Source organism: Lactuca saligna, chromosome 2 (assembly GCF_052625555.1).
Source record: "Lactuca saligna cultivar CGN05327 chromosome 2, ASM5262555v1, whole genome shotgun sequence".
NCBI classification, from domain to species: Eukaryota; Viridiplantae; Streptophyta; class Magnoliopsida; order Asterales; family Asteraceae; genus Lactuca; species Lactuca saligna.
The window spans coordinates 91,048,674-91,061,717 of NC_136418.1; the positions used below are offsets into that span (position 1 = coordinate 91,048,674).

Here is a 13,044-nt window from a genome sequence, read left to right on the forward strand (position 1 = left end):
GACTGTCTAACCCTCTTTAAATAGGGAACTATGACCGAAAAGAGTTTACGGTCGTAAGGTGTTTACGGCCATAAACTCATTACATACGCATAAACACACAATAAACCTATCCACAATACTCTATTAAAACGCAACCACTATTAAAACGCAAAGCCTAGACCAAACCACCAATTGGGCCTTTCAATCTCCCCCTTGGTTTGGTGCTAGCTTGAAGTTAACCCTTATTGACTACCATAACATCCGCTAGCCCCATCTCCCCATTCCACATACGCTTATTAAGAAACTCAGCAACCATGGTCGTATATACCTTCGCAGCATCCTCAAAAATATCCTCCACAACCAATATCTGGAAATTGCTTAGGTGATGAATGTCCCACTTTTGTAATTGTAACAAATCTCTTCGGTCATAGAGCTGGATGCATCCATTCTTGATCTTGATTACAGCAACTGATGTGATCTCATCGAAAACCCAACACTCCATTAAACCTGGAGATCCATCTTGATAGTTCCGAAGCATAGGGAACTGTTTAACCTGTTTGGTTGCCGGCCACATGACAACTTGTAGAGGTTTGTCAGTTGTAGGATCAATAATATCAGGATGCTCCAACATGATGGACTCAGCAGTTTTCATGGCAAGAAACCCCTTTTTAACCTGATCTTCAAAGAAGTGCTTGAACTGGGTCGCTTGTGGATTGTTTGTGAGATTTGAAAAAGGAGCTCTTGACAATTCTATCAGTTCTACCCTAGTCCATGAGTCGAAATCAAGACTATCTCTATAAAGATCAGAGTTGCCACTCTTTCTTAGCACGATCTACATCTTGATAGGATCATGAAATCCCCAAGAAACAATTCCCGATCTATCGTCGAATGTATATCTAAATCGAACAACCTCAAGATCAGTAACTTTAATTGTAGGTTCATCCCAAGAAGCATTATGGTTAGGGTTTCGTTTAAACAACAGTTGCCCCTTCTTAGCTGCCTCTTTTTGTGCATTACGAATTATTGATGAGACATGGGGGGCTTGGGAAGGCTCATCCTCAACACAATCAACAACCCCTGATGTCTGACCAGATGGCATGGTAACTGGAAAGGCTTGAGCATGTAGATTAACTTTGTATTCATCAACAGACGTTTGATATTTATCACCGAAGTCTTCCTCAAGTTTCTTCTTTAGCTCAAAATAACTTGAATTCAAATGATTAAAATGATCTTGAAGATCAGAAATCTGCTTTGACTTCAGAGCTTTGTCCTTAAGAAGATCAACTACTTGCATACCGAGCTTTGTCCTTATCAGATTGAAGTTCAGAGACTTGAACATTAAGCTTTGTATTTTCAACTTGAAGATCCGAAACACAGATGTCAAGCTCAATATTCTTCTGACTGAGCAGTGAGATCTCCTTCTGCAACCCAGAGATAGTAAGATTGTCTCCTCCAGAACAGCCGTCCCCAATAGAAATAACTTTACCATGAAGGGGAGGCATTAAAAATTGCTCTTCAGCCAAATGCAAGGCTAACCTTGCAGAAGCAGCATCGTGATCAGGTCGAGGAGGAGAAAACCCTTGTGGAAAAGAAGATCCACCAACTTCAACAGTGGGGTCTGGTCCTATAGTAAAGAGCTTGGTTGTAGTAAGATTAGGAGTATTGGTAGGTGGTACTGGAAGGCCACTAACAAGATTTGCAATTAGATCACTCTGCCTTGGATCCCTTCTTCTTCTTTTCAATGGGGGTTGACCGGTCTGTTTTGATGTAAGATCACTCACAAATGGTGCTATAGTAGGAGGAACAGAAACAGGAGGTGGAAATCCTATGACTATCTCCATTGGAGTGGAAGTATTTGACATTTGGTTTGTAGTAGGAGGTGTAGTTTCAAGAGCTTCATTGGGCTCCCTTGTCTCTGTTGTTGGAGGAACAACTTCATCAACGTTGTTGAAAATCGTGTCAAGGTTCACATTCATCACTAAATTAGAACTACTCGCAAGAGATGCAGCAATATCATCATTATCAAATCCACTAAGATCAAGATCATCAAAAGAATCATTTTTATCTCCCTCAACTTCCGTCTTAGTTTCCACATTCATTCCTTCATAATCACTTTGAGCATGAGTAGACACTAAACCATGTTCTTCCACCACATGAGCTTCAGGAGTAGGAGTCTCTTCCTTTTCGTTATTCTCATCATAAGATGCTGTAATAACATCGTCGTTTGGAGATGATTTCTCAGAAGATACAGGCTCAGAAGACGCCTTGTCAGAGGATCCATAAGATTCTCAGGACTCATTCAGTTTGGCAAACTTTCCAAACTTCTTTAGAGGATACTTTCCTTGAAAAATAACTTTCCTTTCCGATTCTGCTTGATGAGCCCTATAGTGTGACGACCCAAAGATTTCATATCAAGAGTATCGCCTTCCTTTATCATATCTGGAAATTGAGTATTGATGAACAATTGAATGAATCTGGGATACAATAAGAAAGTATCCCGGGTTGAGGCTCTGATGTTCACAACAAACTCATCTAAGATAAATCTTGAAAAGTTGAACTTTACTCCAGCAGCAAGGGACACAATCGCTCTAGTATTCCTCACAGAAATTTCATCAGCTCCTGATCTTCTTCCTGAAATGCAGCTGACAAACACATGCGCCAAAAATCTCCAATACGAAGGTAAGAGCTTCTTTAAATTTGGAGGTGAAGTGGCTTCATATCCCATCCTCCTTAGAATTTTCTGAGCATCCTCAATCCTAATCTCCATGGGAAAATTAGGTTGATCGTCAATCAGCAACGCATCTCTGATAAAGCTCTCAGTGATCACAATCTCGCGTCCTTTTAAAACAGCTTTAATAATAACGACACCAACATCATCCATTTCCATTTTAGCAGTCACCTAGAACTCTCTGATCAGATTCTGGTAAACAACAGAATTCACAGTGATAATTGATGCCAAACAGCACTCCCTGAGTCTGTGGATCATCGACTTGAGGTCGGAGTGAACAACTGGAGGATCCGCCAAAACAATAGCCAGATTATGCATGTACGCAAATTTAAGGTTCGCCATTGACCTGCACTAACCATGCCAAATAAGACAAGAAAAACCAAACAAACAACAAAAGTTTTTTTTTAAAAATGATTTAATTTTGATCCCAATAATAAAATAACAATTTTAAAATTAGGTCAAAATCAAATTTTTTTTTTCAGTCAACATTTGAGTTTGCGGTCAACAGAGATTTACGGTCAACACATGAATTTGCGGTCAACAGGGATTTACGGTCAACACGTTAATTTGCGGAGTTTACGTTAAACACATGAATTTGCGGAGTTTACGGTCAACACATGAATTTGCGGAGTTTACGGCCGCAAACATCTTACGGCCGTAAGCTTCGGCCATAAGCTTGGGCCGCAAGCTCTGACGACTTTCTTTTTTCGATTTCTGCCTCAAAAACGCGGTGAATCACGCAACAAGATACATATTCTTGGTCTAAAAATCATTACCCTCGAGACTATCGGATAGTTTCGCAAGATTTCAAGGAAATCTTTTTTGAAGAGAGAGAGAGAGAGAGAGAGAGAGAGAGAGAGAGTGGAAAGGTGTTTGCGACCGGAATCAGGAGACTGATGGAGATTCCGGTGGTAAACTCATCTTTATACCCATTTTATATTTACCTGATAGCCACACAGTATAAGGCAGGGTCCAACACAGTCTAAATTTTTTTTAAAAATTTAAAAACAATTCTTTTGAGGATTAATATTAAAACTAAAATCAAAAATAAAATAAAATAAAAATAACTTTGCAAAATTTAAAATAGCTTATAAATTCTTTAACAGTTAATAAAATAAAATAAAAATAAAAATAAAAGTAAAATTAAAATAAAATAATTTAACTCCAACTACAATGCACATCTTAAAAATTAATTACTGAGAATGTATTTGTGACGCTGAGATCAAAGTTGTTGGACAACCTTATTCCACTTGTCGGTACCCTTATCTTTACATTTTCGTCTAATCGATCGTCAGTATTGTGATCCACTTAAACACGAAAAATTTGTGACAATTTTAGGACAATTTACCAATGACATGACACATACTTATATAGATGATTATAATTCTTCATTATCATGATTGGCCCCAATTCTTAAATAAGATTTTCTTATGACCATTCAACTGACTACGACCAGGGATATTGTTGTCCACCTAAATTGAGCAGCGAGATCTACAAACAACCTGTATGTGTTCAATTTTAATTGTACTAGAACGCGTTTCCTGCTTCCTGGCATGCCCCAGCCATCAAGGACTTCCAAAATACTCCTTACACCGGGTGAGCAGACAATTATTAAGAGAGAAGATAGATTTAGAATGCATATGCTGTACATCCAGGTCGGATCTCTTCCAATCACACAAGCGATGAAATATATGGCTAACTGAAGTTTCAGAGGGATTGAGAAGAGAACGTTGCATATACTGTGTACCAGGTCGGATTTTGAGTCACGCAGAGGAAACAGTATATTGCTAACAGATGGAAAGAATTGCATAGATAGAAGATGCAGAGAGATAGAGTTACATATGCTACAGTCCAGGTGGGATCTTCCGATTATGTAAAGGAGGCAACATATGTCTAACAGATAGAAAGAAAGAAAATAACCTTCTACAGACCTAGTTTATCGGAATTCCCCAATCACCCCATCCAACCGGAATTAAGGATAGAATCTGCACATTGAGGAAAAGTGAATCCACAGTTCTAGATACGAGTTATTTAATGTGACCAGTAGATTCCCATGTATATCTCCTTGCTCAACCTATCCGGGCGTTGTGATGTTAGGCTAAACGGATCTAACTAGGTCAAAGTTTTTCAAGTCCTTAAATTCATTAGATTCAACTTTCCCTAGTCAAGTCCATTTAAAATCTTTCGTGCCTACCAACGCATCGAGCACAGAGCGTAGACGATTCAATTTAGGTACGTTACGCAGATTCAGGTTGCCTTTTATCACTTGCTAATTTCATTTCCCTTCAGAACACCTGCAAACAAAACTATCAGCCATATATTTTTAGTTTTCTGGATTTCTTTTAGTGTTTTTGGATTTTTTTTATTATTGCTCCCCATAAATTTGTGCATAGGTGAGAATAAAATAAAAAATAAAAATAAAACAAACTAAAATGCGCAAATTTAATCTATCCTACCAAAAAAAACTTAAAAATTTGAAGAATTAAGAAAAGGAATAAAATAAAAAACTTAATCCTCAAAACGAATCATTTTTAGAAAACCCACAAGCACATCAAAACGAGCTTTGTTAAATGGCCTCGTGAACAGATCCACCACATTATTAGAAGTAGGGACCTGTTCCATCCAGATTAGGGAACGCTCATAACAGTCTCTGATGAAGTGAATTTTAATGTCGATGTGCTTGGTTTTAGAGTGTTGGACTGGATTTTTGGCAATTTGAATGGCGGCCTCGTTATAACAGTAAATAGGAGTTTCTAAATAATTAAAACTGTAATCTAACAGCTGATGTTGCATCCAAATGACTTGAGAACAGCAGGCCGATGCAGCAACGTATTCCGCCTCCGCTGTGAAAGTTGAGACAATGTGTTGCTTCTTGCATTGCCCCGAAACTAGTCTGTTACCTAGGTATTGACACCCTCCTGAGGTTGATTTCCTGTCAAGCTCACAACTTCCATAATTACTGTCAGCAAACGCATATAGATCAAATTCGGAATTCTTCGGATACCAAAGACCCAATTTTGGGTTCCCTTTGATATACTGAGAAATTCTTTTGACAGCAATAAGATGTGAAAGTTTAGGATTAGCCTGATAACGTGCGCATTGACAAACTGCAAACATGATGTCAGGTCGGCTTGCAGTAAGATACATCAGCGATCCGATCATCGATCGATAGTAGGTATGATCTACGGATTCGCCGTCAGGATCTGGAGTCAGAAGAGGTCGTTCAGCCATTGGTGTTGAAGCAGATTTAGCGTTGTGAAACCCGAACTTCTCAAGAATATCCTCCACATACTTGGCTTGATGTAGCAGGATTCCGGTTGAATTCTGTTTAACCTGAAGCCCCAAAAACATTGTCATTTCTCCCAACGAACTCATTTCGAACCGCTTCTTCATTACACCTTTGAATTCTTTGCATAGTTGCGGACTAGTTGACCCAAAGATAATGTCATCAACATAAATTTGCACATGAATCTGATCATTGACGACATGCTTGATAAACAAAGTCTGATCGATAGTGCCACGAGAGTAGCCGCGCTTGAGCAAATGCTTTGTTAGAGTTGCATACCACGCTCGAGGAGCTTGATGTAACCCATACAATGCCTTGTCCAACTTGTAGACATGCTTAGGAAATTTTGACTCAACGAACCCAGGAGGTTGATCAACGTAGATTTCTTCCATCACCTTGCCATAAAAGAAGGCAATCTTGACGTCCATTTGATACACGGTAAAGTTCATGTAAGAAGCATATGCTAGGAAGATTCGAATGGCCTCCAGGCGAGCTACTAGAGCATCAACTTCAGTGTAATCAAGACCCTCGATTTGCCGAAACCCGTGAACCACCAATCGAGCTTTATTTTCGCACAATAACCCCTAAATCTTCCTCCTTATTGCGATAAACCCATCTTGTGTCAAGAGACTTCTTGCCCTTTGGTAACTCAACTAACTTCCAAACACCAAGTTTTTCAAATTGATGCAGTTCCTCATGCATTGCATCGACCCAGTTGGGCTCATTCAGAGCCATTTCAACATTCTTGGGCTCTATTTTAGAGATAAAGCAAGAGTAGAGATAAGTATTAACATCTCCACTCTAACTTCTTGTTTTAACACCATCGCCCAGCTGACCAATGATGTTATTGATCTGATGATCATGTTGAATCCTTGAAGGTATCTCTTGGCTGATATCATTGAGAGAGACAGGAAGAGTGTGAATGTTGATACCTCCTTCATTTGCTGATTGAGCCACTCCAGAAGGCTCTGCTACAAACTCATTTTAGATAAGTTTAGGAAAAAGTAGTTCTATAAAGGTTGAAGAGGTTGCGGAAGCGTCATTAGGTATGAACTCTCTTTCCATAGGAGTAGATGGCATAGCTTCAGCACCAGAAGTATAATTTTGGGCTGGAGATTTAGGACTATCATGTTGCATAGATGACTCCCCCTCTGATATATCAAAGGACTCGCCCTTAGGTATAGCAGAGGACTCCCCCTCAGGTATAATAGAGGACTCTCCCTCAGACAAAACCGGGGACTTCCCTTTGGATGATGAAGAGGATTCAGGCGGAGGTATGTAGACAACTTCGTCTTCATCTTCAGAAATCTTCCTCAAACCATAAACAGATCCAGATGAGCCACTCGAAGACACATTTATTGATTTGAACAGCGATGTGTAATCAAACAACCAATCCGGACCCACTCTAGTGTCCGTCTCATTTTCTTCCAACCAACACACATCATAAGATTCCATAATCTGTTTTGTCCTCTTATTATAGACTTTATAGGCAGTGCGAGTAGCATACCCTACGTAGTAACAATCATCGGCCTTGGCATTAAACTTCGGGTTGGTATCTACGTGAAGAAGGCTGCAAGGACAGCCAAAAACACAAAAATCAATGACTGATGGTTTGTGATTATATAAAATTTCATACGGGGTCTTCATCTGAGCTTTGTTGATCAACACACGATTCTGAACATAGCAGGCAGTGTTTATCGCCTCGGCATCGCCTTTTAACGTTCTGTTTCTCCTTTCATCAACACCATTTTGTTGGGGGTGTGTGAGAAGATTTGTATTGACGCATGATACCCTTTTCTGCACAAAAGTAATCGAGTATAGAATTCTTGAACTCTATTCTATTGTTGGTACTAAGCGCCTTCACCCGATTGTTAGTCTGGTTCTCAATTAATACTATGAATTTCTTAATCAAATCAGCAACTCCAGCTTTGTTGGATAGAAAAAAAACCCACGTAAATCGAGAGAAATCGTCAATCACAACCAGGCAATAAGAATTTATGTTGATGCTGAGAACATTTATTGGTCCAAACAAATCCATATGTAGCAATTGAAGCACCTGGCTAATTGAGTTGACTTGTTTTGGCAGGTGTGGTTTTCTATGATGCTTTCCTTGTGCACGTGACGCACACTTTTTGAATGTAATGAAGTATTTGACAGGCAATCCACGGACCATCTCATTTTTCGCAAGACGATTCAAGTTCTTGGGACCTAGTCTTTTATTCCACAGCATTGCAGTTTGTTTGGAGATCTTGGAGAAAAGGCACGTAACTTGTTCTGGAAGGTTGCTATTTATATCAATGATATACTCATTCCCATCCCTTTTAGATTTTACATGAATCCACTCTTCTAGGATGACAAAGCCTGGCTTGAGAATCATGCATTCCTTATCACTGAAATGCATAGAAAAGCCCTTGTCACATATCTAAGATACACTTAATAGACTATGCTTCAGTTTGGGAGCAAAACTAACATTTCGAAACTTAAAACCCCATTTGTGACAGTTCCTCTTTGAGCGATCTTGCCACCTTCTCCACCCGTAAAGGAGATGTATCCTCCATTAAATGATTGAATGTTGTGCAGTTGGGCGATATCTCCTACCATATGCCAGGAATAGCCGTTGTCGACGAACCAGGGTTTGACGACATTCCCCCACAAATGTCCCTGCAAAATGTGCGGGTTTAATTAGATTTCGGAACCCAGGTCATTATTTTCCTGGGTGCTCCCGATGCCTTTTCTGATTGATAATTTTCGGATTTTTCAGAGGACATGGAAGATGAATTGGAAGCCATTTCGGGCAGCCATTGATATTTGGGTTTTCTAGTAGTCCTGGGTGATTTTGAGATTGAATGTTTATCAGTTTGCTTGAAGCATGTGGGTTTTATACCAGAGTTGGTTGAAGACCCGCTGCTACTTCTTGACGAAACCGACCTTAGCTTGACCATGCTCGGTTTTGGCAAACTGCCTAGGACTTTGTGATGAAAAACCCTTTTTTGTTTTTGAAAAATGGTCCTTTTTCTACTCTGATCATCTTTCGAATCATCATTCCGGGAATGATTTCTAGAGGACTTTCTAGTTAAAGACCTTCCTCTTAATTCGTTTTCTCCTCTTGGAAATTCGAAATGAACAAACATACGATTTCGACAATTTCTAGCTATATGGCCACCAACTCCACAATTGAAACAAATTTGTTTGTTATTGTTATAACTTGTACTACATTGATCAGATTTGTTTTTATCCCAAAACCCTTGCTTCTCTCACAGGAACATGAATAAGAATTAGGTTGTGAGGCGAGTGAGGGTACATTAGATGGAGAAGATTGTGAAACTGGTGGTTTTTTAAACTTATTATCACACATCAGAATTGTCAACCAAATTGTTCAAAGTAGTCACTTTCAAACCATTCAAAACAGTATCAGAAAAAATAGAAACACCACCACAAAAAACAATGTCATTTGAAACATTAGAAAAAATATTGTCTTTATTCAAAACTAAAGCTTCAGGTTTAGACTCGGTTTTATTTTTAGAAACAGATCCTTCAACTTCGTGCTTTGACTGATTCAAGGATTGATCTGCAGGAGAAGTAGAAATGTTAGTACTTTCAACATTAACAAATCCACCCGAAACAAAACCAAATGGCTTTCCATAAACCATGAATAGTTCATTGGCAATCTCTTCTTTGGACAAGGGCTTATGTTGATATGAATGATTGAAAGAAGGGGGGCACTTGATTATAACCTAGACCCTTTGATTGATTTCGCTTAAATTGCATGCAGTGGTCTATCATATTTGCAACTACCTCACTCGAGACATCAAATTTCCTAAAATCAAAATCAGCGGTTTCAAATTTGCCCTTTAAAGATTCAATTTTAGCCACTAGTTCAGCGTTCTGTTTCATTACATAATCATAATTTTCACATTTATTATTGTAGTCTTCCTGAAGTCTCCTAAAGTCCTTAATTTTAGATTCCAATTGGGATTTGAATGGTTTTTGACCTTTTTTGAGTTGGTAACCTTCATATCTAAGGTCTTCTACATCCCTTGTTAGTGTGTCATTAAGTTCACGGAGAATCTTAAGGCTTTCTACTTCACTACCTAATGTCTCAATTTTTTCATGCAAAATTTTAACATAATCAATACAGGCTTTAGAGCATGATGGTAAACTTACCTCGGTTGTATTAGGTTCATGAGAAGAAGATACCATCAATGCAAACTGTAGCTCCATCATTTTATCTTCAGCTGCCACAATCTCTACTGGAGCATCATCACAGACCTGCGCCAGGTGGGCATTTTCAGGTCCAAATAAGTTCAAGGCCTACATCTAATCCTCCCAGTCGAATGACTGTGCAACCATATCCTTCTCATTGTTTATCTGAGCACCACCTCGATTGTTTCCAACTACAACTATTGTCCTATCATTATTTAATCTTCTGTCTAGTTGTGGAAAATCACGAGCTAAATGTTGTGACTCGTGGCAGTTGATGATATCATAGCTTTCCCTTGCTGAAACCAACTTTCTTGTCAGCACTCATCCCCTAGTTGTTCTTTCCAGTCTTTTTGGTAAACAGCTTCGCCCTAAAAACTGACATGGCAATTTTCCATGTAATATCCATCTCCTCAACGTCTTCAGGGTGAATTTCATCAAGATCGGCAAATGATAGTTGGGGTAGATGATCCCCGGCTACGAGTGCATTGTAGCAATTGACAAGCCCTGAAGCAAGTGCGATATTTTCATCACCCTCCTTTCCTCTTGAAGAAGAAGCCCCATATGAGGATGAGGCAGCTTGAGTAGCCACGAACGATTGATTCGGTGAGAGAGACATGGTTGGTGCAGAGGAAGCTGATGGAGTGGGGAAAGTATGAATCTGAGCTTGCGGAGTAGTAAATGATTGACCTGTAGAAGGGAGAGACAAAGAAAAAGATGAAAGAGCATTGTTAGTAGAGATGCCAAGATTTGCAGCTGAGTATGAGTTCACATGGTTGATCTCTCGCTACTTGTCATCAATATCACAGGCCTTGATGACAGCCATCAATTCAGCAAGAGAGAGACGGCTAAGATCCTTAGTCTTCTTGATAACAACTACATTCATGTTCCAAGATTTTGGGAGAGCATTCAGTACCTTCTTGTTTATTTCTGACTTTGTATAGAAAATCCCGGCTAAAGTCATTTCAGTATTAAGAGGTGTGAACCTCTGCAGTTGTGCTTCAAGAGTCTCTCCAGGAACATAGTTCAACATATTGAACCGTTGTTGCAACATATCTTGGCGACTCCTCCACATGTCTTTTTTCCCTTCATAGACCTCAATTAGGGCTTCCCACAAATCCTTAGCACAAGTATACTCCCTGAAACCTTGAGCAATATCTGGAGACAGGGGCATGGTCAAGGTGGCCAAAGCCTTCTCTTGCTCTTCAACTTTCTCGAAGTCTTCATCAGTGTAGTTTTCTATCTTCTAGTCAACCACTTGCCCTACAACTGTAGTGGTTATTCTGACTAGATCTTTGATTATGCATTTCCAGATTTTGAAGTCTTTCGTTTTTATGTATTTCTCATTTCTGTATTTCCATTCTGGGAAGCCTTCAGCGGATAAAAGTCTAGGAATTTGGGTGATTTTGCCCATAACTGAATCTAGCTCGTGATGACTTGTTTGACTTTGAGAATCCATTATTTTTTTTATTTAATTAGTATGAGACAGAAATTAAATTATTTATGATTAATTAAAATAATTTACTACCGTCAACGTTGTTTACGGTTAAGCGATAGATTACGACCGTAAACTCCGAGTTTATAGTCATAAGGAGTTCACGGTCTCAAGCCTACGGCCGAAGAATAAGCAGTTTTCGGTTGATGAATGTTCCTTCTTCATGGCTCAAGAATTCAATTTACTATCCAAGAATCTTAATGAGTTTGTGGCCGTAAACAGTGATTACGACCATAAGCTCAATCCGAAAGCTTGAATTTTACAGTTTTTTTGACTAAACCAAAAACCCTTTTTGCACCAATCACGAACTTGAATCTCAAACCATTGAAAACTTGCTCCAAGATCGATTGTAGAGTGCCTTTGATGCTGGTCTTGCTTTGATACCAATTGTAAGGTCCTAAGAATGGATCTTACCAGTGATCAATAGCAAACACAATCACAGAAACGAGAATAAGAGTAGAAAAGAAAAGAAATCAAGCTTGCAGACGTTCTATTGTTGAAAACGTCTGGTACAACTCAATATACGAACGTGAACTATTAGGCATCAAAAACCAAACATGATTGGCTAACCCTCTTTAAATAGGGAACTACAACCGAAAAGAGTTTACGACCGTAAGGTGTTTACGGCCGTAAACTCATTACATATGCGTAAACACACAATAAACCTATCCACAATAGTCTATCAAAACGCAACCACTATTAGAACACAAAGCTTAGACCAAACCACTAATTGGGCCTTTCAAATGAATATGTTGGAATGGTTATTTTATGGTAGCATTTGGTTTGCAGGTCTAATAAATATGGAATATTATCATCTCAATATCAAGGGATTGAAATCCTTATGTATCTAACCAGGTTTCTCCAACCCTGGTCAGCTCAGTTCATACGCATCATAGGTATCAAGACATAAGCTACTGGAACTTAATTAGGATGATGAATGATTAAGAGATAGCCTGTAAAAGTATTCAGGACCATTAGGTATTTATATTGTAACTTATATATTTATATTGATTATGGCATCCGTAGTGTTTGATGATTAAGATAGGGCAAGATGTTTAAATAATAAATGAGATAATTATTAGTAGCAACGATAATTAGATATTATTAAAAAGGATTATTTTGGGTAAATAATCAAAATGAAGGTCTTAGTAATTGTAATGCTAAGAGTGTATATATAGAGAATGCCCCAATCTGACCTCATAAGAGCAAGTTAGGATTTTTTTTTTTGAAGTTTCAGCATAGTAGTATACAACTCTGACACCAAAGTAGAAATCAGTTGATTGTTAGGAAAACCAATCTAACCAAGAGTTGAAGATCTCGTCCGTAGGTTTCTGTTGATGTAAAGACAGGCGAAAA

General features: G+C 38.8%; 1 protein-coding gene across 1 annotated transcript; it reads right to left on the reverse strand.

Moving 5' to 3' along the window:
• Positions 1-2,878: 2,878 nt before the first annotated feature.
• LOC145029866 (uncharacterized) lies at positions 2,879-10,214 on the reverse strand. Its single transcript, XM_078978319.1, has 7 exons — positions 10,158-10,214; positions 9,789-9,878; positions 8,464-8,654; positions 7,888-8,383; positions 7,630-7,790; positions 7,501-7,563; positions 2,879-3,053 (listed from the first exon to the last, which is right to left on the reverse strand). Exons 1-7 carry the CDS (start codon positions 10,212-10,214, stop codon positions 2,879-2,881), a joined length of 1,233 nt encoding a protein of 410 aa, XP_078834445.1.
• Positions 10,215-13,044: the final 2,830 nt, after the last annotated feature.

Bases quoted from the DNA above. Each gene is read 5' to 3' on its own strand.
- LOC145029866 (XM_078978319.1), bottom strand. From the start codon at position 10,214: ATGGAGCTACAGTTTGCATTGATGGTATCTTCTTCTCATGAACCTAAT. The intron at 8,384-8,463 runs GTTAGTTTTGCT...TATGCATTTCAG, and splicing joins GGGGTTTTAAGTTTCGAAAT to TGATAAGGAATGCATGATTC. The intron at 3,054-7,500 runs GTATGCTACTCG...TGGTTAGTGCAG, and splicing joins GATGATTGTTACTACGTAGG to GTCAATGGCGAACCTTAAAT.